This window comes from Ammospiza nelsoni, chromosome 27 (genome assembly GCF_027579445.1).
Source record: "Ammospiza nelsoni isolate bAmmNel1 chromosome 27, bAmmNel1.pri, whole genome shotgun sequence".
NCBI classification, from domain to species: Eukaryota; Metazoa; Chordata; class Aves; order Passeriformes; family Passerellidae; genus Ammospiza; species Ammospiza nelsoni.
Window position 1 is genome coordinate 4,691,514 of NC_080659.1, and position 23,396 is coordinate 4,714,909.

A 23,396-nucleotide genomic window follows, 5' to 3' on the forward strand; every position below is an offset into this window, starting at 1 on the left:
TGCTCAGCCACGGCAGAAAACTTTTTTTTTCAGTGCTGAAATGCTCAGGAACTTTTTTTCTGTGCTGAAACCTCTTTTTTTTTCTGTGGTGAAATGCTCTGTAACCGTCCCTGGAGTGATGTAAATGCTTCTTCTTTCTTCATATCCCCCCTTAAAAATGATGCAGATTTTTCTTCCTCATCTTCTCCTCTGAAATGGGGCAAAAACTCCTCCTCTTCTTCATATTCCCCCCAGAAAAATTATGCAAAGTTCTCTTCTTCATATTCTTTTCTGAAATGGGGCAAACTCCTTCTCTTCTTCATATTCTCCCCCAAAATGATGCAAACTCCTCTTCTTCATATTCTCTTCTAAAATGGGGAAAATTCCTCCTGTTTTTCATATTCTCCCCAAAAAAATGATGCTAATTACTTCATATTTTCCTCTGAAATGGGGCAAACTCCTCCCCTTCTTCATATTCCCCACAAAAAAAAAAAAAGCAAACTTCTCCTCTTATTATTCTTCTCTGAAATGGGACAAAAACTCCTTCTCTTCTTCATATTCCCCCTAAAAATGGGGGAAACACTTCTCCCTCCCATCATTCCCTCTCAAAAATGGGGCAGACTGCTCCTCTTCTTCATATTCCCCCCAAAAATGGGGGAAATTCCTCTTCTTTTTCACATTCGCCCCCAAAAATGGTGCAAACATTTCTCCCTCTCCCCATTGCCCCCTAAAATGGGGAAGCACTTCCTATTTTTAATATTTCCTCGAAAAAATGAGGCAAGCAAACACTTTTCCAATTCCTCATTCCCCTCAAAAATGATGCAAACTCTTTTCCTTCATTTCCCCCCAAAAATGAGGCAAACACCTCTCCCTCTCCTCATTCCCCCAAAATTATACAAACCCCTTTCCCTCTCTGCTTTTCCCCAAAAAAATACAATTTAGACCCAAATATTTCCCTGAGCCCTCACTCAAGCTGTGATTTATAAAAACAAAGGAAAATTCCACAACTTCTCTGTCATTATTCTGATTATTGATCAATGAAGATTTTCCAGTGAATAATTGGATATTGATCAAACCAGGGATGTTCCTCACCAATTATAATTAATGCCATGATGGGGTAAATATCCCAAATTATAACTTTATTAATAACACAGCTCCATCTGCTCAGGCTGATGGATCTGAATTCCCATTTTTCTTGGCAGAAGCAATCCAGGAATCCAGAAAAATCAAGGAATCCACACAGAGAACGAGGCTGCTCTGCAGTAGGAAGGTGAGCAGATTTGTCTCATTATTGATTAATTTCCCATTAATTGGTTCATTTTATCCAGAAAACTTTCTGGATGAGGGGTTTGGAATGGGTTAGGATGTGGATTTGGGTTCTGTGGGTGCTGCTGGTTATGGGGCCTCATTATGTGCTACAATTACCTCATTAATTAGGGAGAGAAATCTCTGCATTCCAGAGGGGACCTGGAGCTGTGTGGGAGCTGCTGTTCCATGGGAAGCTCTGTGAAGGGGTTGTTTGGGGTTATTTGGGTTTTTTTGGGGGGTTTTTGGGGTTGTTTGGGGCTGCTTTGGGGCTGTTTGGAGGTGACAAACCCAGAGCTGGGAATTGTGGCCGTGTTGTCCCAGGGCTGGATCATCCTCAGGGTTTTTATTGGAATAACTTTGGGAATTCAAAGGGCAGGAGGCTGAGCCCTCTCTGGATTTGAGAGACGTTTGATCTCCCCACAGGAGATGAAACTTTGGGACAAGAGGACATTGAGGTGATGAGGATGATGATGATGATGAGTGGTTGCTGCTCCTGGCTCATTCGAAGAGCTGAGATCCAGGTGGATCCAGAGCTCTGCGTTTCCCCGGCTTTGGGAGATGGAAACGGGCTGATTTTGTGCATTTTTTTGTGAAAAATCCCTTAAAATCCCATTCTTTAGGGGAAAAAATCTCCCAGGATTTCCTTGCCTGCAGTTCCTCAGTGCGGCCCGCAGAGGGCGCGCGTGGGCCGCGCTTGTGGGGCTTTGCTTTTATTATTTATCAATTAAGCTTTAATCTCATTATTTCTATGGAAATTCCTTCATCAAAACGCTCCCAATGCTTTAATTAAAAATGGAACCACCAGCAGAGCGGGGTGAGGCTCTGCAGGGCCACCAGGAGCAGTGGGGTTTTTTGGATGAGGATGATGATGATGAGGATGGATTTTCACCCTGAGCCGAGGTCTTCACCACAACCCCAACGCCCAGAAAATCACCCCAAAAATCAAATTTGCTGCCAAAGCTCTGGGTGCCATCGGCAGGTGGCAGCAGCCTGCCCTGCTGCCTGTGTTATTCCTGGCTGGGAGATTCCCTGGATCCAACCCCACAGTCTAGACCGACTGACAGACAGGATTCCTGTGCTCTTAGGTAAGCACGGACAGACACCCATTATGCAAATCCCCAGCCTGAGCAGCCTCCCAAACATTCCTCAGATTGTCTAAATAAGGTGTTGTTTCAGACCCAAACTGCAGCCAGGCTTTTGGGTGCCTTCCAGCTGGAGGTGGGATTTTTTTTTTTATAATTCTTTTCTTCTTCTGATCAGCACAGCCTGAATTTTGGCCTCAAAAACTGCCCAGATGTGCAGGGAGGAGAGAAAATTGGGCAGATAAAAAAACTTTTAGGCTCTTGTTGTGCCTCTTGCTGCTGGGTGCTGTTAAATGTGTTTTATATTTATTTTTTGCACAGAATTCATGGCGTTTTTTGCAATCAGCTGTGAGTGGGGAAGGTGCAGTGACCCAGCCTTGCGCGGAGGTGTTGCCCTGCTCAGGGCCTGCCTGACTCATTGCTGGGGCTGGAGGAGGTGGGGATGGATCATCAGGGATGATCCAGAGCCTTTGCAGCACTCTGTGCCATTTGCACTCGGTCCTTTTTACACACAGAAATTCAAAGAGCCTTTCAAGCCCTGTGGCTGCAGAGTTGTTTGTGCTGCTCTGGCTCTTCCACCATCCTGAAATTCCCAGGAATTTTCCTTCCATGCTGCTTCTGTCCCTAAAATCCTTCTGTAAAATCTATCCTGCAAATCTCTCCTTGGAGCTCACAAAGAGCTCAGACTGAGCTGCTCCAGGAGTTGGGAATTGGCTCTTGGCCCTGCCAGGAAAACATTGGAAACCCTCCTGCTCCTGAATCCACGTGATCTTCCAGTCCCTAAAATCCATCCCTAAAATCCATCCCTAAAATCCATCCTTAAAATCCATCCCTAAAATCCATCCTTAAAATCCATCCCTAAAATCCTTCTGTAAAATCTGTCCCCTAAATCTCTCCTTGGAGCTCACAAAGAGCTCAGACTGAGCTGGGAATTGGCCCTCAGCCCTGCCAGGAAAACACTGGAAACCCTCCTGCTCCTGAGTCCACGTGATCTTCCAGTCCCTAAAATCCATCCTTAAAATCCATCCCTAAAATCCTTCTGTAAAATCTGTCCCCTAAATCTCTCCTTGGAGCTCACAAAGAGCTCAGATTGAGCTGCTCCAGGAGCTGGGAATTGGCCCTCAGCCCTGCCAGGAGAACATTGGAAACCCTCCTGCTCCCGAATCCACATGATCTTCCAGTCCCTAAAATCCGTCCCTAAAATCTCTCTGTAAAATATCTCCCCAAAATCTCTCCTGCCCCAACCTGGAGCTCACAAAGAGCTCAAACTGAGCTGCTCCAGGAGCTGGGAATTGGCTCTTGGCCCTGCCAGGAAAACATTGGAAACCTTTCTGCTCCTGAATCCACGTGATCTTCCAGTCCCTAAAATCTGTCCCTAAAATCCATCCCTAAAACCTGTCCCCCAAATCTCTCCTTGGAGCTGCTGCAGCCCCTTCAGAGCACACAAAAAGATCAGGGCTGAGCTCCTGAGCTGCTCCAGGAGTTGGGAATTTGCTCTCAGCCCTGCCAGGAAAACATTGGAAACCTTTCTGCTCCTGAATCCACGTGATCTTCCAGTCCCTAAAATCCATCCCTAAAACCCATCCTTAAAATCCATCCCTAAAATCCTTCTGTAAAATCTATCCTCCAAATCTCTCCTTGGAGCTCACAAAGAGCTCAGACTGAGCTGCTCCAGGAGTTGGGAATTGGCCCTCAGCCCTGCCAGGAAAACATTGGAAACCCTCCTGCTCCTGAATCCACGTGATCTTCCAGTCCCTAAAATCCATCCCTAAAATCCTTCTGTAAAACCTGTCCCCCAAATCTCTCCTTGGAGCTGCTGCAGCCCCTTCAGAGCACACAAAAAGATCAGGGCTGAGCTCCTGAGCTGCTCCAGGAGTTGGGAATTTGCTCTCAGCCCTGCCAGGAAAACATTGGAAACCTTTCTGCTCCTGAATCCACGTGATTTTCTGGGAATTCACTTGGAAGGCTGGCTCAGAAATCCCTGCATGGGGTGGTGCTGGCTCAGGGTGAGGAGTTTGTTCTGGTTTCTTTGTGGTGGCCTCTCAGCCTGTCAGTACCAGCTTTGCTCTTCTATTCCTTGCCTTAAAAAAAAGGCAAAAATAATCTGTTGTGTTGTTTTTCTTATTTAAATTGCATCATCCCTCCTGTTTTCCTGAGTGTTTTTTGTTTGTTTAGGGGCACAGTTAATCCTTTAAGGATTAAAGGGAAGGGAAAAGTTGGGATGTTCACCCTGGTTTTAGGGGGAAATGAGGAGAGGGAGAGGGGTTTGCCCCATTTTTGGGGGGAATGAGTAGAAGGAGAGGTGCTTGTCTCATTTTTGGGAGGAAATGAGGAAAGGGAGAGGTGCTTGTCTCATTTTTTGAGGGGAATATGAAGGATAGGAAGTGCTTCCCTCATTTTTGGGGGGGAATGAGGAGAAGGAGAGATGTTTCCCCCGTTTTAGGGGGGAATGAAGAGAAGCAGAGGGGTTTGTCTCATTTTTAGGGTGGAATGAGAAAAGGGAGAGGTGTTTTCCCCATTTTTGGGGGGAATATGAAGAAGAGGAGGAATTCCCCCAAACAGAGCCAGAAGGGAGACTCTGAGCAGGGTGGCACCCTCATTTCCCACCATGGGAACTGTGATTCTGTCTTTTCCTGGGTGGGACCCTCCTTCCCACTGTGATCTGTGTTTTCCTGCTGGGAATTCTCTTTTTGGGGTCACCTGCATCCCCCATTTCCATCCACGCTCACGGCGCCGCCTTTGATCGCAGCCGCATCCCAATTTCCCCTCATCTCTGCCAGATTTTCCTCTCTGGCAGCAGGAAAATCCTAAATACAAGCCCTGCCTGCAGCTCCCAGCAGTTCTGGAGCCCTTTTCCAGCTCAGCTCAGCTCAGTTTTGCTGCTTTGCCCTTTCTGCTCAGAGATGGGAGATAAGGAAGCAGCCGGAGCGCTGCTGACTCACTCTGGGGTTTGTCCTTCCTGCCCTCCCACACTGCACCTGCACACCCAGAAACCTTCACCCCACTGCCCCCACACGGCTTTTCCAACCCCAAAATTTCCCTTTTCTGCTGCTCCACCAGCTGAGGAAACCCCTGGGGTTTGTTTTGGGGAGATGTGGGCAGGACGAAGGGATCACCGGGGTTTGCTCAATGCTGCCTTTTCCAGCCTGAGTCACCCAACCTTTCCCTGGGAATGCTGAGAAATAAACACCAGGACCATCCCAATAAACACCAGGACCATCCCAATAAACACCAGGATCATCCCAATAAACACCCCCAGACATCCCATTCCAGCTGTAGGAAGGTTTGCCTTGTCTGCACCCCAAACCGAGGAGCAAATCCTCATAAATCCACACAAATCCATAAAATCCTCCCCGCAAAACATCCCCCATCCTTTAAAAAAAAAAAACCCAAATCCCTGGGTTTGGGGTTGGTTTGGGGATTGTTTCCCAGCAAGGCTCACGTGCTCTCTGAGCTCAGGGTGATTTGTCAGAATTCTGAGAAGTTCAGAGCTGTCAAAGCACAAAATGCTCGTTTGGGGATGGCTCAGCTGAACCTTTTTGGGGGAAATAGGAAACGCTGCCTGGAAGAGGTGCTGAACCCACAGAAAAGCTGGGAAAAGCTGAGGAAATTGCAGCTCTTGGAAGTGAAATCACTGATGAAAGATTTGGGTGAAAACACCAAGTTTTCAGGGAAAACCCAACAAACTGGGAAGGGTTTTGTGGTTTGTAAGAAACCTTTTCATTCCTCCTGAGCTCCTGCACTTGAGCTCACCAGCACAAAACTGATTTTTAAACTTTTTTTTTTTTTTTTTTAAACTTAAAACTGAAACTTGAAACTTGAAAACTGATTTTTAATCGGTTTAAATATTTTTGAAACCCTCAGGTTTTACCCTCAGTCTGCAAACACAGGGAACAAGCTGGACTTGCTGATCCTTTGCTCCTTCCCTCCTGAATGTTGATTTTCCTCCCTCAGAGAGTTGACACCTCTTTGTTTTCCCAGGTTTTGGGGGAATTTGAGCTCAGTTTTCCCACAGAGGGGCATCCCAGCCCCTGGGAAAGCTCAGTTTTTATCTGGGTGCACATCTGGGAAAGGCATCACAGGCTGGGAACGGCTCCAGCCGCAGTTCCCAGCCCCAAATTCAGGATTTTGGAGATTCCCAGAGCAGCTGTGGCTCCCTGGGAGTGTCCAAGGAGCCACCTGGGGTTGGGAATGTGGGGGAGCTTTGGGCTGGAGCTGCTGCAGGAGGTGACAGGGAGGGACAGGTGAGCAGGGTGCCAGGCCAGGAGCCTCCTGTCCTGTCCCAGGAGTCAGGACCGGTGGACAAATTATCAAATATCTGCATTATCCAGTTATCAAATATCAGCATTATCCAGTAATAAAATAGCAGAGTTGTATAATTATCAAATGTCAGCATTATCAAATAATCAAATATCAATATTATGCAATTATCAAATATCAATATTATCAAGTGATCAAATATAAACATTATCCATTTATCAAATATTACTATTACACAATTATGAAATATCAAAATCATCAAATATCAATATTGTCCAATTATCAAATATCAGGATTATCCAGTTCTCAAATCTCAACATTATCCAGTTATCAAAGGGAAACATTACCAAACTATCAAATATCGATATTATCCAATTATCAAATACGAGCATTATCCAATTATCAAATATAAACATTACCAATTATCAAATATCAATATTATCCAATATCAAACATCAGCATTATCCAGTTCTCAAATATAAAGGTTACCAAATTATCAAATGTCAATATTATCAAATTATTGAATATCAGTATTATCAAATATCAATATTATCAAATTATCGAATATCAGTATTATCAAATATCAATATTATCCAGTTATCAAGCATCAGCATTATCTAATTATCAAAAATAAACATTACCAAATTATCAAATATCAATATTATCCAATTATCAAATATCAATATCCAATTCTCAAATATCAGATATCAAATATCATTATCCAATTACCCAATATAAAATATCAGCATTATCCAATTATCAAATATGATCATTATCAATTATCCAATATCAATATTATCCAATTATTAAATATCAGGATTATCCAATATCAAACATCAGCATTATCCAATTCTCAAATATAAACATTACCAATGATCCAATATCAATATTATCCAATTATCAAATATCAGGATTGTGCAATAATCAAGTACCATCATTATCCCATTATCCAATATAAAACATCAGCATTATCCAATTATCAAATATAAACATTACCAAGTTATTCAATATCAATAGTATCCAGTTATCAAATATCAGGATTATACAATTACCAAGTATCATTGTTATCCAGTTATCAATATTATCCAATTATCAATTATCAATATTATCCAATATCAGCCATCAGGACTCTGCAGTTATCACACACCAGCACTCCTGGAGCTCTGATCCCTCTCCCTCTCTCCTGTTTTTGGCAATCCCAGCCAGCAGAGTTTCCTCACATGGCACCAGAGCTGTGCCACGTGCCTGCACTCATCCAAAAATCCTCATTTTTAACCAAAAATCTGCATTTAAGGCTCTTTGCATGCCCAAATTCTGTCCTTATTTCATCCTGCACATTCCCACCCTGCAGCCTCCCACAGTGGAATTTGGGAATTTGGGGATTTGGGAATTTGGTGATTTGGGGATTTGGTGATTTGGGGATTTGGGAATTTGGGGATTTGGGGATTTGGGAATTGGGGATTTGGGGATTTGGAAATTTGGGGATTTGGTGATTTGGGAATTTGGGGATTTGGGGATTTGGTGATATGGTGATTTGGGCATTTGGGGATTTGGTGATTTGGGAGTTTGGGAATTTGGGGAATTTGGGGATTTGGGGATTTGGTGATTTGGGGATTTGGGAATTTGGTGATTTGGGGATTTGAGGATTTGGGAATTTGAGAATTTGGGGATTTGGGGATTTGAGGATTTGGGAATTTGGGGATTTGGGAATTTGGGGATTTGGTGATTTGGGAATTTGAGAATTTGGTGATTTGGGGATTTGGTGATATGGTGATTTGGTGATATGGTGATTTGGACATTTGGGGATTTGGGAATTTGGGGATTTGAGGATTTCGGAATTTGGGGATTTGGGAATTTGGTGATTTGGGGATTTGGTGATTTGGGGATTTGGTGATTTGGGAATTTGAGGATTTGGGAATTTGGGGATTTGGGGATTTGGTGATATGGTGATTTGGGCATTTGGGGATTTGGTGATTTGAGAATTTGAGGATTTGGGAATTTGGGGATTTGGGATTGTGTCCCAGCTGACTCAGCCCTGTTTGTGCCCAGGTTTGGGGCTGGGGGTGCTGTGGCATCCCCCAGCACCTGCCACGGGCTCAGCCCCACCTTGCTGGCAATTCCAGGATATTTTCCCTGCTCTTTTCACACCCAGAGAGGAAAACTGGGCTGAGTGGGTTCCTCAGGGAACGTGACTCATGTGCCAGGGAAGGATTGGGAAGAGGAGGAGGAGGAGGAGCCACTCTGTGCCAAGGACTTCACTCCTCCTGCTGCCTCCTTTTTTTAGCCCTTAGTAGCAGCTGAATTCCCAAACTGGAATTCCAAATTCCCAGTTTTTTTTCACACCATGCTAAATTCTCCCTCTCCTCCCTCTATTTTTACCCCTGGGAGACTCCAGGTAGGAGCAGCACAAATTAATCTCAACTGAGGGACTGGAGGTTAAGTTGAGTTCCTTCGGTGCTGTAAAAAGCACTCAAAAGTGAATTTTGGGCAAATAAAACCTGAATTTAGGTGGTTGGGGGAGTTGGATTTTTGACCCTGAGTTTTAAATTCAGCTCTTAAATGCAGATGGTTTTGCAGCAGTTTGGGTGGGTGGGTGTTGGCTTTAAAATAGTGAAATTTGAGATAAAAATACATGGAAATTAACAGTTCACAAGCAAAAATAAATGGATTAAAAGTAGCTGGAATGGGTGAGGAGGAGGGGAACGGGATCAGCTGTGTCACCTCAGTGTCCTGGCACTGAGCTCCTCCTAATTTCACCTGCTAAATGAAGGTGCTAATTAGGCAGGGATTGCACAGGGCCAGCTCAGGTGAGCCTCTCCTTCATCCTTATCCCAGTTTATCCCAGTTTATCCCAGTCTGGCCACTCCAAGGCAGTGCCAAAGTGTGGGCACAGCTTCTCCCAGCAGCACAGAAATGTTGTTTATCCATTTCTTTTATCCAATTAGAGATGCAAATTGGGATTTGCAGCTGGGACCTCCAAGCCAACGAACAGGGGACACTTTCCACTGTCCCAGGTTGCTCCATCCCTGGAATTTCCAGGGATCCAGGCCCAGCTGCTGCTTTTCCTCCTCCACCCATCCCCACAGTCCTGTGACTTTCCCTCCCCAGCTTTGTTTTTGTTCCTGCTGGAGCTCCAGAGGGTGACAGGGTGACAAAGCCACCCTAAATCATCCCCAAACACCACGAGGCCTCAGCCAAAGCTGAGTTCAGAGCCTGATGACTCTTCTGCACTTGTTTCACCAGCAAACCCCAGCAAAGGCTGCAGCTTCTCCAGGAATCCCATCTCAACCCTTCCCCACCCTCAGAGGCAGGAATTGCCTCCCAAATCCCACCCAAATTTCCTCTTTTTCAGTTTGGAAGCCATTCCCTCCTGATAATTTTCTTGGCTTGATCATTTCCTGATCATTCCTGATCACTCCTCTGCATTTGTTTCACCATCAAACCCAGCAAAAGCTGCAGCTTCTCCAGGAATCCATCCCAGCCCCTCAAAGGCAGGAATTCCTTCCCAAATCTCCCCTTGTCCAGTTTGGAAGCCATTCCCTCCTGATCCTTTTCTTGGCTTGATCGTTTCCTTGTTTCACCATCAAACCCCAGCAAAGGCTTCAGCTTCTCCAGGAATCCCATCCCAGCCCCTCACCGGCAGGAATTCCTTCCCAAATCTCCCCTTTTCCAGTTTGGAAGCCATTCCCTGATCATTTTCTTGGCTTGATTATTTCCTGATCAGGCCATTCCCTCCTGATCACTGCTCTGCACTTGTTTCACCATCAAACTCAGCAAAAGCTGCAGCTTCTCCAGGAATCCCATTCCAGCCCCTCAAAGGCAGGAATTCCTTCCCAAATCCCACCCAAATCTCCCTTTTTCCAGTTTGGAAGCCATTCCCTCCTGATCCTTTTCTTGGCTTGATCATTTCCTTGTTTCACCATCAAACCCCAGCAAAGGCTGCAGCTTCTCCCATCCCAGCCCCTCACAGGCAGGAATTCCCTCCCAGATCCCGCCCAAATCCCCCTTTTCCACTCTGGAATCCATTCCCTGCATCCTGGCTCTCTGTAAATAACCCCTCCACCTCCCTGCCAGCTCCTGCAGGGCTGCAATCAGCTCTCTCCAAAGCTGCAGAATTTTCCCTCTTCCCCTCTCCCTGTTTTTCCCCAACCTGCAGCAGATAATTTTCTAAATTTAAACCCCATCCATCCCAAAGCTGCCCGTGACCCCGGGGCAGCTCCCTCACGTGCCTCAGCCCTTTGACACAGTGGGGAAAATTCCCTTTTTTAGCCTGGGCCGGCCACTGGCAGCAACCCCAGCCCTGAGCTCAGCCCTGGAGCTGTGCCAGGCCAGCGTGACTGAGAGAAAAGAACCTTCAGCTTCCTCCCAGCCCCAGCAGGGAGGGCAGACCCTCACATGACGCTGCAGTCATCGGCCTTTTCCCAAAAAGCCGCGGTTTTGCGGGAAAACGCAAAAAGCTGCTGGGCTCCAGCAAGCACAGAGGAGTCATCGGGCTCTGAACCCCTCGTGGGGTTTGGGGATGATTTAGGGTGGCTTTGTCATCGCTGTCACCCTCTGGAGCTCTGGCAGGAATGAAAACAAAGCTGGGGAGGGAAAGTCACAGGACTGCGGGGATGGGTGGAGGAGGAAAGAGCAGGGGGTGGCACTCATGTGATGGCCGTGCCCCAAAGGGCACTCACGTGGCCAGGGAGCGGGAAAGGGCCGGGAATGAGCTGGGCCCTGATGCCAGCAGGGCCCTGGAGCAGCTCTGTGTCCCCGTTCCAGAATGGGAATGAGCCCAAATCCCCAGTGCCAGCAGGGCCCTTTTGTAGGGAATGGGGATCCTGGAGCAGCTCTGTGTCCCCATTCCAGAATGGGAATGAGCCCAAATCCTCGATGCCAGCAGGGCCCTTTTGTAGGGAATGGGGATCCTGGAGCAGCTCTGTGTCCCTGTTTGAGACTAGGAATGAACCCCAATGCCAGCAGGGCCCTGGAGCAGCTCTGTGTCCCCGTTCCAGAATGGGAATGAGCCCAAATCCTCGATGCCAGCAGGGCCCTTTTGTAGGGAATGGGGATCCTGGAGCAGCTCTGTGTCCCTGTTTGAGAATAGGAATGAACCCCAATGCCAGCAGGGCCCTGGAGCAGCTCTGTGTCCCCGTTCCAGAATGGGAATGAGCCCAAATCCCTGATGCCAGCAGGGCCCTTTTGTAGGAAATGGGATCCTGGAGCAGCTCTGTGTCCCCATTCCAGAATGGGAATGAGCCCAAATCCTCGATGCCAGCAGGGCCTGTTTGTAGGGAATGGGGATCCTGGAGCAGCTCTGTGTCCCTGTTTGAGAATAGGAATGAACCCCAATGCCAGCAGGGCCCTGGAGCAGCTCTGTGTCCCCATTCCAGAATGGGAACGAGCCCAAATCCCTGATGCCAGCAGGGCCCTTTTGTAGGAAATGGGATCCTGGAGCAGCTCTGTGTTCCCATTCCAAAATGGGAATGAGCCCAAATCCCCAGTGCCAGCAGGGCCTGTTTGTAGGGAATGGGGATCCTGGAGCAGCTCTGTGTCCCTGTTTGAGAATAGGAATGAACCCCAATGCCAGCAGGGCCCTGGAGCAGCTCTGTGTCCCCATTTCAGAATGGGAACGAGCCCCAGTGGCAGCAGGGCCTATTATAGGGAATGGGGATCCCAGAGTGGTTTCATGTCCCCATTCCAGAATGGGAATAAGCCCCAATCCAGCAGGGGATTGGGGATCCTGGAGCAGCTCTGTGTCCCCATTCCAGAATGGGAATGAGCCCAAATCCCTGATGCCAACAGGGCCCTTTTGTAGGGAATGAAGATCCCAGAGTGTCTCTGTGTCTATTCCGAAACAGGAATGAGCCCAAATCCCCAGTGCCAGCAGGGCCCTTTTGTAGGGAATGGGGATCGTGGAGCAGCTCTGTGTCCCTGTTTGAGAATGGGAATGAGCCCCAGTGTCAGTAGGGTCCTTTTGTAGGGAATGGGGATCCCAGAGTGGTTCCATGTCCCTATTCCAGCACAGGAATGAGCCCAAATCCCCAGTGCCAGCAGGGCCCTTTTGTAGGAATTCCAGAGTGGCTCTGTCCCCCCATTCCAGCACAGGAATGAGTCCCACAGCCAGCAGGATCCCCATTCCCTACATTTCCTTTTGTAGGGAATGGGGATCGTGGAGCAGCTCTGTGTCCATTCCAGAACAGGAATGAGCCCAAATCCCTGATGCCAGCATGACCCTTTTGTAGGGAATGGGGATCCCAGAGTGGCTCCATGTCCCCATTCCAGCCCGGAGCTGGAGCTGGGTGTTCATCCCAAAGTTTTGGGGTTCAGGTTTTGGGGTTTTGCTCCCCAGCAGGGCTGAGTTCTCCCATTCCAGGTGAATTCCTGCCTTAGGGAAAAGATTCTCCCTTGGGCTTCTGAGGTTCCATTAGCAAAGGGCTGTTAATTATGGGGCTGCTCCTGGGAAATTGGGGAGAAGGAGATTCCAGCCAGGCCTGAGCTCCCTGGAATGGGAGAGAAGGAAAAAAAGGTGAATTCCTGGGTGCTTCAGGTTTCCCTGGATTTTAAGGTTTGAATGGATTGAAGTGGGATGCAGCAGTTCCAAAGGTTCCATGCATGCTGGGACATGGTGTGGCTGAAAATCCATTCCTGAGAGAGCCCAGGAGTTTTTAAGGAGTTTTTAGGGAGTTTTTAGGAAGTTTTCAGGGGAGTTTTCCCACCCTGCGATGGCTCCTGGTCCCACGCCACAGAAATCTTGAGGTCTGAAAGGACGTGAAGGGAGGGGGGAAAAAAAGGGAATAAAAATTTGCTGCAGTCAGGGAAAAATTCAATGGCTCATTGAGGCTGCTGCAGGAAGTGTGAAGGGAAAATGGAGCCGGCTTTGTTCTTGCCCAGACAAGGAGCGAGCGCCGCGGCCCCAACAGCCGCGCTCTGTTCCCCAAAGCCATGAGGTCATCCCGAAAAGCAGCGACGGGCTCTGGGATCGCCGGCCCGGCTCCCCCGCCCGGCTCCCCCCGCTTTTCCTGGCTCCAAGGAGGTGGCGGCGGCTCCTGGGCCGGCTCCAGCCAGGGGGAGCTGCTGCGTCCCCGGATCCCAAAACCCTGGGGCTGCTCCATCCCTAAATCCCAAAACATGAAGGGTTTGGAGACTCTAAGGCGGCTCCATCCTTAAATCCCAAAACATGGAGCTGCTGCGTGCCCGGATCCCAAAACCCTGGGGCTGCTCCGTCCCTAAATCCCAAAACATGGAGCTGCTGGCTGCGTCCCCGGATCCCAAAACCCTGGGGCTGCTCCATCCCTAAATCCCAAAACATGGAGCTGCTGCGTCCCCGGATCCCAAAATCCTGGGGCTGCTCCGTCCCTAAATCCCAAAACGTGGAGGGTTTGGAGACTCTAAGGCGGCTCCATCCTTAAATCCCAAAACGTGGAGCTGCTGCGTCCCCGGATCCCAAAACCCTGGGGCTGCTCCGTCCCTAAATCCCAAAACATGGAGGGTTTGGAGACTCTAAGGCGGCTCCATCCTTAAATCCCAAAACATGGAGCTGCTGCATCCCCAGATCCCCAAAACCCTTGGGCTGCTCCATCCCTGCATTCCCAATCCGGGTGGGTTTGGAGACTCTGAGGCGGCTCCATCCTTAAATCCCAAAACATGGAGCTGCTGCATCCCCAGATCCCAAAACCCTGGGGCTGCTCCATCCCTAAATCCCAAAACATGGAACTGCTGCATGCCGGGATCCCAAAACCCTGGGGCTGCTCCGTCCCTAAATCCCAAAACATGGAGCTGCTGCGTCCCCAAGGGTGGAGCTGCTGCGTCCTCGGATCCCAAAACCCTTGGGCTGCTCCGTCCCTGCATTCCCAATCCGGGTGGGTTTGGAGACCCTCGAGCTGCTCTATCCTGAAATCCCAAAACCCTCAGGCTGCCCAATCCCTAAATCCCAAAAAATGGAGGGTTTGGAGACTCTCAGATCTCTTCATCCTGAAATGCCAAAACACGGAGCTGCTGCATCTCTGAATCCCAAAACACAGAGGGTTTGGAGACCCTCAGACTGCTCCATCCTTAAATCCCAAACCACAGAGGGTTTGGAGACCTCCCTAAATCCCAAAACATGGAGAGTTTGGAGACCCTCAGGCTTCTCCATTCCTAAATCCCAAAATAAGATGGGTTTGGAGACCCTAAGGCTGCTCCATCCCCAAATCCCAGTCCTGGTGGGTTTGGGGGCCCTCAGGCTGCTGAATTCCCAAACCACGGAGCTGCTGCATCCCTAAATCCCAAAACAAGGTGGGTTTGAAGACCCTGGGGCTGCTCCATCCCCGAATTCCCAATCCTGGTGGGTTTGGAAGTGTAAATGCAGTCCTGAGAGGTAAATGAGGTTCTGGAAGGGTAGAGAAGGTCCTGAGAGGTAAATGGGGTCCTGAGGGGTTTATAGGGTCCTGGAAGTGTAAATGCAGTCCTGAGAGGTAAATGGGGTCCTGGAAGGGTAAATGTGGTCCTGAGAGGTAAATAGGATCCTGGAAGGGTGAGTGCAGCCCTGAGGGGTTTATGGGGTCCTGGAAGGGTAGAGAGGGTCCTGAGAGGTAAATGGGGTCCTGGATGGGTAAATGTGGTCCTGAGAGGTTTATGGGGTCCTGGAAGAGTGAATGCACCCTGAGGGGTTTATAGGGTCCTGGAAGGGTAAATGCGGCCCTGAGAGCTACATAGGGTCCTGGAAGGGTAAATGAGACCCTGAGGGGTTTATAGGGTCCTGGACGATAGAGAGGGCCCTGAGGTGTTTATGGGGTCCTGGAAGGGTAAATGATGCCCTGAGGGGGTTTATAGGGTCCTGGACGATAGAGAGGGCCCTGAGGTGTTTATGGGGTCCTGGAAATGTAAACGCGGTCCTAAGGGGTTTATTGGGTCCTGGAAGGGTAGAGAGGGCCCTGAGAGTTTTATGGGGTCCTGAAGGGTAAACGCGGTCCTGAGAGGTTTCTGGGGTCCTGGAAGGGTAAATGATGCCCTGAGGGGGTTTATAGGGTCCTGGACGATTGAGAGGGCCCTGAGGGGTTTATGGGGTCCTGGAAGAGTGAATGCATCCCTGAGAGTTTTATGGGGTCCTGTAAGGGTAAACGCGGTCCTGAGAGGTTTCTGGGGTCCTGGAAGGGTAAAAGCCGTCCTGTGGGGTTTAGGGGGTCCTGGAAGGGTGAGTGCCACTCAGGCCGTGGCTGTCGGAGGAGTGGCACTCGCAGCTATGAGAGGAATGCAGGAATTCCCGGCGCTGTCGGGATCAGCGCATTTTTCCGCGCTGCCGTCAGCCCGGGCAGGTGGCACCGTGGGCCGGAGCCGCCCGGGAGCCGTGCCAGCCCCGGTGCCCGTCAGGCCGGGACAGGCCCGGCTTCCCGAACGGTTTCACCCTCGTGACCGCGATCCCCGCGCCGCGTTTCGGTTGGGAAAGGCTGGGCTGAGCCCGGGGAAAGGCAGCGATGGGTTTGGGGATGGGTTTGGGGATGGGTTTTGGGGGATCCGCGCCTCCTCCGTGTAATAATAAATCCGTGAATAAACCAATAAATAAATAAATGGACGAAAGGGCAGAGGCTGCTCGGAGCCAGCCCAGCTCCGTGATGGGAGAGGAGGAGGAGGCGTCTCCTGCAGCACGGAGCCGCTGCTGAGTCACGGCTCGGCAGAGCCAGCGCTGCTGTCACCGCTCTGTCACCGCGCTGTCACCGCGCTGTCACCGCGCTGTCACCCGCCGCTGCTGCGCGCCGCTGACTCAGGAGCTGCGCGGGTTTGCGCTGCTTTTTCCCAAGAAAAACAGCCCCAAATCGGGACTTGCTCAGCCTGCCGGGCACACACAGGGAGAGGGAGCTCGGGAACAAAGCGGCGCCGTGGGACGCGGAGGGGCCGCCCCGGCCGTCGCTCGGTGCTGCCGTGACGCGACACCGGGAGGGTGGCACAGCCTCCACTGGGGGGAATGCGAGCGCAAAACTCGGGATTTGAGCTTGGAAATGCAGGGATGGAACCCAGGAGACATTTGGGGCTGTTCGTGAGTCAGACGTGGCTCTGAGCATCCTGGTTTTAGTCCAGAATATCCAAACCGGTTTAAAACACCAAATCCTGATAATTCCAGGGTTTATCCTGACTTCAGTGCTTTCCCTAAACCAGGCAGGAGCGGTTGTGCCCCAGCCAGACCCTCCTGAGCTGTGTTTGCATCATTCCCAAACCTCACCTGCACTGTGGGATCCCGGATTTCCCAACATCCCTCCCATCTGTGTCCTTGCCCTGGAGCCATCCCAGTGATCCCTCCCTGCCCTTGCTCTTGTGTTCCCTATATTTGTATCGATTTCCTATTTCTTATAATCCATACCCTATATTTGTATTGATTTCCCGTGCTTTCAGTGCTGCTGGGAAAACTTTCTGTCAGATTTCCCTGTGCTGGGATCTGCCAGACCCAGGAGGAGCAGCCCAGTGACTCCATCCCTGCTGGAGTTTAAAACACCAAATCCTGATAATTCCAGGGTTTATCCTGACTTCAGTGCTTTCCCTAAACCAGGCAGGAGTGGTTGTGCCCCAGCCAGACCCTCCTGAGCTGTGTTTGCATCATTCCCAAACCTCACCTGCACTGTGGGATCCCGGATTTCCCAACCTCCCTCCCAGCTGTGCCACCCCGATGATCCCTCCCCGCCCTTGCTCTTGTGTTCCCTATATTTGTATCGATTTCCTATTCCCTATAATCGACACCCTGTATTTGCATCGATTTCCCGTGGTTTCAGTGCTGCTGGGAAACCTTTCTGTCAGTGTTCCTGCACTGGGATGTGCCAGACCCAGGGGGAGCAGCCCAGTGACTCCATCCCTGCTGGAAGAGCTCCAGGGCACAGCGTGAGGAGCAGCGCCACCAGAGCCATTCCCGAAAATCGCCCTCCCTGTCCCGAACTGCCGGGAGCAGGCGGGAAGCGCTGCTGCAGAATTCAGGAGGATTTTTGTTTGTGCTCAGGAGGGCTGCGGTGACTCAGGCCCGGTGCTGAGTCACGGAGCAGAGCCAGGCGAGGCAGGAGTCAGCGCTGGCCCTGCTCCAGCAGCAGCAGGAGGTGGGACCAGGCCGGGCTCCAGAGGTTTGCCCCCCTGGCAGAAGGAGTTCTGCCTCTGTGGGGGTCACTGCTTCACTTTTGAGGGGTGTGCAGGAGACCTGGGTGTCCCTGCTGTCCTGTGCTCCTTGCCCAGGCTGCAGGCGTCACATCCCAGCCCTTTCCCAAACGCTGATTGCGTTAAAAAATGGGCAAAGGGATGATGGAGATGGATCCAAAATCGGAGCTCTGCTGGATCCAACCCAGGGCAGTGCTGGATCCAAACCAGGGCAGTGCTGGATCCAAAACTTGGACAGTGCTGGATCCAAAACCTGGGCACTGCTGGATCCACATCTGGACACTGCTGGATCTGCACATGGGCACTGCTGGATCCAGCAGTGGATCCAAAACCAGGTCAGTGCTGGATCCACAGCCTGGGCAGTGCTGGATCCCAAACCAGGGCACTGCTGGATCCACAGCGCTGCCCTGGTTTGGATCCAGCAGTGCTTTTGGTTTGGATCCAGCACTGACCTGGATTTAATCCACTGCTGGATCTACAGCACTGCCCTGATTTTGGATCCAGCAGTGCCCTGGTGTAGATCCAGCACTGCCCTGGCTGTGGACCCAGCGCTGACCTGATTTGGATCCAACAGTGCTCTTGTTTTGGATCCAGCACTGCCGTGCTTTGGATCCTCAGGCTGCTGCAGGGACAGGGATGGAGGTGGGAGCAGCTCCCAGAAGTTCTCTGAACTCTCCCTGGGCTGATTCATCGGCCTCGCTCCGTAAACAGGAAGCTGAGAAAGTCCAGGCAGGTGATCCTGTGCTGCTGCAAACACTTGGGAACACAAATTCCTGGCATTTTTCCCCCCCAGCTGCCTGCTAACTCTTGTCCAGGTGAAGTGTTGTTCTGGCAGTTGTGCAGCAGGAAGGGCTCTGGAGGTCATGGCACGGGTTTGGAAGGAGCTGGGCTTTGGCACAGAGCTTTTCCCTGCTCCTAATCCCCTTGCAGAATTTGGGATTGGGAGGGATCCACATCCCCCTGTGGGACAGCACCGACTGCTGCTTCTCTCTTGGGAGGGGAAAATGCCCTGCTGGGAAGGGGGAAACTGGGATTCACTGGGATTCACTGGGCAGCTGCAGCTGGGCTGTTTTGGAGCACCTCAGATGGGAACAGGGAAACTGGGATTCACTGGGATTCACTGGGCAGCTGCAGCTGGGCTGTTTTGGAGCACCTCAGATGGGAAGAGGGAAGCTGGGATTCACTGGGATTCACTGGGATTCACTGGGCAGCTGCAGCTGGGCTGTTTTGGAGCGCCTCAAAGCAGAGCAGCAGCTCCTTCCCCAGGGAACAGCCTCCTTCCTCCTCCCGTTTTCCACAGAACCGGACCTGATTTCACCCTGGCAGCTTCCCCGTGCTGGCCTGACTTAACTTCCAGGACGGGAGAGAGGCGGAGATTCCCAAACAGCGCCGATAATTCAGGGAATCCTCCCTCCCTCGGGGAGCCGGGAATGCGCGGCTGCACTTTCCTCCTTCCCTGCCCCATTCCCGAGTGCTGCTCAGGGATTGAGGAGCTGAGAGCGCTGCCAAGCAAAATAATCCCTGAGAGTGCCCTTGCGGTCTGGAATGAACTCCCCAAACGTCTAAACATAGGCGAGACAGCGAGGATTTGGGCTGGGCCGGGCGCTCCCACCCCCGGTCCCGCCGGGAACGCTCGGCTTTGAAGCTGCCAGGCCCGGGCAGAAGCTTGGAGGAGCCTCTAATTAAGGCATGGAAGGGCTGCAGTGGGCGGCTGGCGGGTTTGCTCTGGCTCCTTCCCCTCCTGGAATCGTGTCTGGCTCTGGTGGGAGGTGGGAGCTGCCCCCCGTGCCCTGGGGGCTGAGTCAGCGGCTGGGACACCTCCATGGGGGTGGCACAAAGGGGACAGGCCAAGGGTGGCGTCTGGGCAAGGGATTCGGTGTGGCTGGAGGTGCCCCTGGGACAGGGGGGATTGTTTGGGTGTCGTGGAAAAAAATCCATCAGTTCCTGCTGTGAAACCGAGAGGAAGGGGGTTCAGGGCCTGTCAGGGCATTGTGGGGGTGCAGGGACACAGCCCCGTGGGCAGGTGGGATGTAAATCCCATGGGCAGGTTGGACATAAATCCTGTAGGCAGGTGGGACACAAATCCTATGGTAAGGTTGGAATAAATCCCATAGGAAGGTTGGACATAAATCCCATGGGCAGGTGGGACACAAATCCTATGGTAAGGTTGGAATAAATCCCATAGGAAGGTTGGACATAAATCCCATGGGCAGGTGGGACACAAATCCTATGGAAAGGTTGGACACAAATCCTGTGGGAAGATTGGACATAAATTCTATGGGAAGGTTGGACATAAATCCCATAGGAAGGTTGGACATGAATCCTATGGGAAGGTTGGATACAAGTCCCATGGGAAGGTTGGACATGAATCCTGTGGGAAGGTGGGACACAAATCCCATGGGCAGGTTGGATATAAATCCCATGGGAAGATTGGACATGAATTCTATGGGAAATTTGGATATAAATCCCATGGGAAGGTTGGGCAGAAATCCCAATGGGGAGGTTGGACATAAATGCTGTGGGAAGATTGGATATAAATCCCATTGGAAGGTTAGATATAAATCCCATGGGAAGGTTGGACACAAATCCCATAGGAAGGTTGGACATGAATCCTATGGAAAGGTTGGACATAAATCCCATGGAAAAGTTGGACATAAATCCCATGGGAAATTCAGATGTGGTCCCATGGACACAGCCCCATGTGCAGGTTGGACATGACCCACATGCAGGTGTCACCTGCCCAGGGACCCCAAAGCCCCCAGGGCTGTTCCAGGAGCCCCCAGATGCCCCCTTGGTGCCCAGCCCAGGCTGTGCTGGGGCAGAGCTTCCCTCCCACAGAACCGGGCAGATTTTTCCATCTGCTCAGCAGAGCTTTCAACAGAACTCCCTGGAAAGGAGATCCTGAGGCTCCTTCACAGAAAGGGCAACTTGAAACAACCTCAGGAAGCATCAGTGGGGCCACCAAAGCTCTTTTTGGTGGCTGTGGGTGTGGGGGATGAATTTTAACCTCCCATCCCATCCATCCATGATCCTGGGATGGAGCACAAAGCCAGGGCAGCTCCAGCCCTGCTCCAGCCCCTCTGTGCCCGTGTTCCCTGCAGGATTCTGCTGTGCTGGGGCCTGGAGCCGATGGCAGAGAATGTCCACGACTAACAACATAGCTCAGGCCAGGAAGCTCGTGGAGCAGCTCCGCATCGAGGCCGGGATCGAGAGGATCAAGGTGAGGATGGGAGTGGGAGTGTGCTCTCTTTGTTATAGGAACTGTTATAGGATTGTGCTCTTTGTTATAGGAATGTGCTCTTTGTTATAGGAACTGTTATAGGATTGTGCTTTTTGTTATAGGAATGTGCTCTTTGTTATAGGAACCTGCTCTTTGTTATTGGATTGTGCTCTTTGTTATAGGAACTGTTATAAGATTGTGCTCTTTGTTATAGGATTGTGCTCTTTGTTATAGGAACTGTTATAGGATTGTGCTCTTTGTTATAGGATTGTGCTCTTTGTTATAGGAATGTGCTCTTTGTTATAGGATTGTGCTCTTTGTTATAGGAATGTGCTCTTTGTTATAGGAATGTGCTCTTTGTTATAGGATTGTGCTCTTTGTTATAGGAATGTGCTCTTTGTTATTGGAATGTGCTCTTTGTTGACAGAGTGACAAAACTCTCCTTTGTCCCCTTGAAAAGGAAATAAGCTAAAAGTTTCTCTCCTTAATGAGGTGAAAAGGCATCTCATAGGACTTGGGAGACTTCACTTCATTAAGGATAGCTAATTGGACAGGAGTTAAAAAGTCTGGCTTGGACAATTTACTAGAAAAAAGAAGAGAACAAAAAAATCTAATGGCTTTTGTGAGGTGTTTTACTAGGGGACAAGAGATGCACTTAGATTAGTTTTTCTCTATAAAAAAAATTTGTTATTTTGAGTTTTATTAAAACCTTTTTGTTTCCAACACTGCCACAAAAGCCATCTCACTCATTTTATGCCTTCTGAAGTAGCTGAGCTATCTTAGGTGTAAAATCTCCAAGAGTTTATGAGACCTGGCTCCAAAAGACTCCTAATTCAGGTGGGAGTGGGAAGAGATCCTGGGTTTCCCCCCAGCATTCCAGGATTCCCTCCAAGGAAGCCAGAGAGGGTCTCTCCATCAGGATTTGGTGACAAGGACAAATGGGTTTGGATGGAAAGAGGGGAATTTTAGGGTTGGTGGACAGCAGGAATTCTCTCCATGGCACAGAACAACTCTGGCTGCCCCTGGAAGTGCCCAAGGCCAGACTGGATGAGCTTGGAGGGAAAGAGGAACCTCCAGATGTGGCTCCATCTCTGCCCTGTGTCATTAAGGAAATTGAAATTAATAAAAACAAGATCAGGAAATCTCCCTGGAGCCTCCTCTGATCCCTCCAAGCTCTCCCTTCCCAAAAAAAACCAGCTTGGAACTAAACCAAGCACTGCCTTAAACAATGGATCCTAAGGTTTTCCAAACCTTAACAAGAGGCTGCACTCAGGGAATCTTTTCCTTCACTTTTTCATCCCAAATCCATGAAAAACACAGCTACAATAATATCCCTTTGAAATCCTATAGAGAAAAACTGGATGTAAATCCCCAAAAATCCTGGGAATATTCCCATAAATTCCTGATTTTTTTCCTCCAATAATCCAGGTCTTTAAAGCTCATCCCAAATCCCTGAATAACACAGCTACAATAATAATACTTTTAAATCCTATAGGGAAAGGCTGGATGTAAATCTCCAAAAATCCTGCAAGCTCTGGTGACTCTGAGCTGGGAATATTCCCATAAATTCTTGATTTTTCCTCCAATATCCAGGTCTTTAAAGCTCATCCCAAATCCCTGAATAACACAGATACAATATTCCTTTTAAATCTCCTTGCTGGGGCATTTCCCCACACTCCTCACTGTAAACTCTGATTTTCCACCTCCAAAATTCCCATTTTTCTCCTCATCTCCCCAGAATTTCTATTGGGAAAAGCTGAATGTCAAACCCCAAAAATCCTGGAAGTGCTGCTGACTTTGAGATGGGATTATCCCCCAAATTCCTGTGATTATCCCTCAAATTCCTGCTTTTTTTTATCCCCAAAAATCCAGGTCTCCAAAGCATCCTCGGAGCTGATGAATTACTGTGAGCAGCATGCTCGGAATGATCCTCTCCTGGTGGGAGTTCCTGCTTCTGAGAATCCCTTTAAGGACAAAAAGCCCTGTATCATCCTATAGCTGTGGATCCTTCTGGAAGGAAATCCCCATCCAGCCTCTGGATCCAGGCTCCTCCACAGCTCCACCTGCACCCAGGGGTAAAAACTCAACGCTGGCTTCACACAGAACTTAAAAATTTCCTGAGAAAAACAAAAACAAAAACAAAATTCCAAGAAAAAAAAAAAAAAAAACAGAGAAAAACAAAACAAAAAAAAAAAAAACCCAAAAAAGTAAATTTGGAAGTGGGGGTTTTTAGGGAAAGGATGGCTGCTTCCTGGGGAGGAAAGTGGAATTAAGAATTGGAATCAGGATTTTAAAATTTACCCAGGGTTGGGGGAGGAAAGGAAGGTGGGGAGGGGATTTTTGAATTGGGATATTTGGATTTGGGAAAGGGGTGGTTGTGGGGTCATTCCCAGTGGGATGTGAGAGCTGGACCTGGATCCAATCAGAGCCAAATCAGCAGGAATTTCCTCTGG

General features: G+C 49.7%; 1 protein-coding gene across 2 annotated transcripts in view; it reads left to right on the forward strand.

Moving 5' to 3' along the window:
• Positions 1–23,155, forward strand: part of GNG7 (G protein subunit gamma 7) — a 48,563-nt gene extending 25,408 nt beyond the window's left edge. For both annotated transcript variants that reach the window (XM_059489591.1, XM_059489592.1), the window contains exons 3-5: positions 1,182–1,249; positions 20,825–20,943; positions 22,816–23,155. In XM_059489591.1, coding sequence (XP_059345574.1) covers positions 20,863–20,943; positions 22,816–22,941 — 207 coding nt within the window. In that variant the 5' untranslated portion in view covers positions 1,182–1,249; positions 20,825–20,862 and the 3' untranslated portion in view covers positions 22,942–23,155. The remainder of the gene's footprint in view (positions 1–1,181; positions 1,250–20,824; positions 20,944–22,815) is intronic.
• Positions 23,156–23,396: the final 241 nt, after the last annotated feature.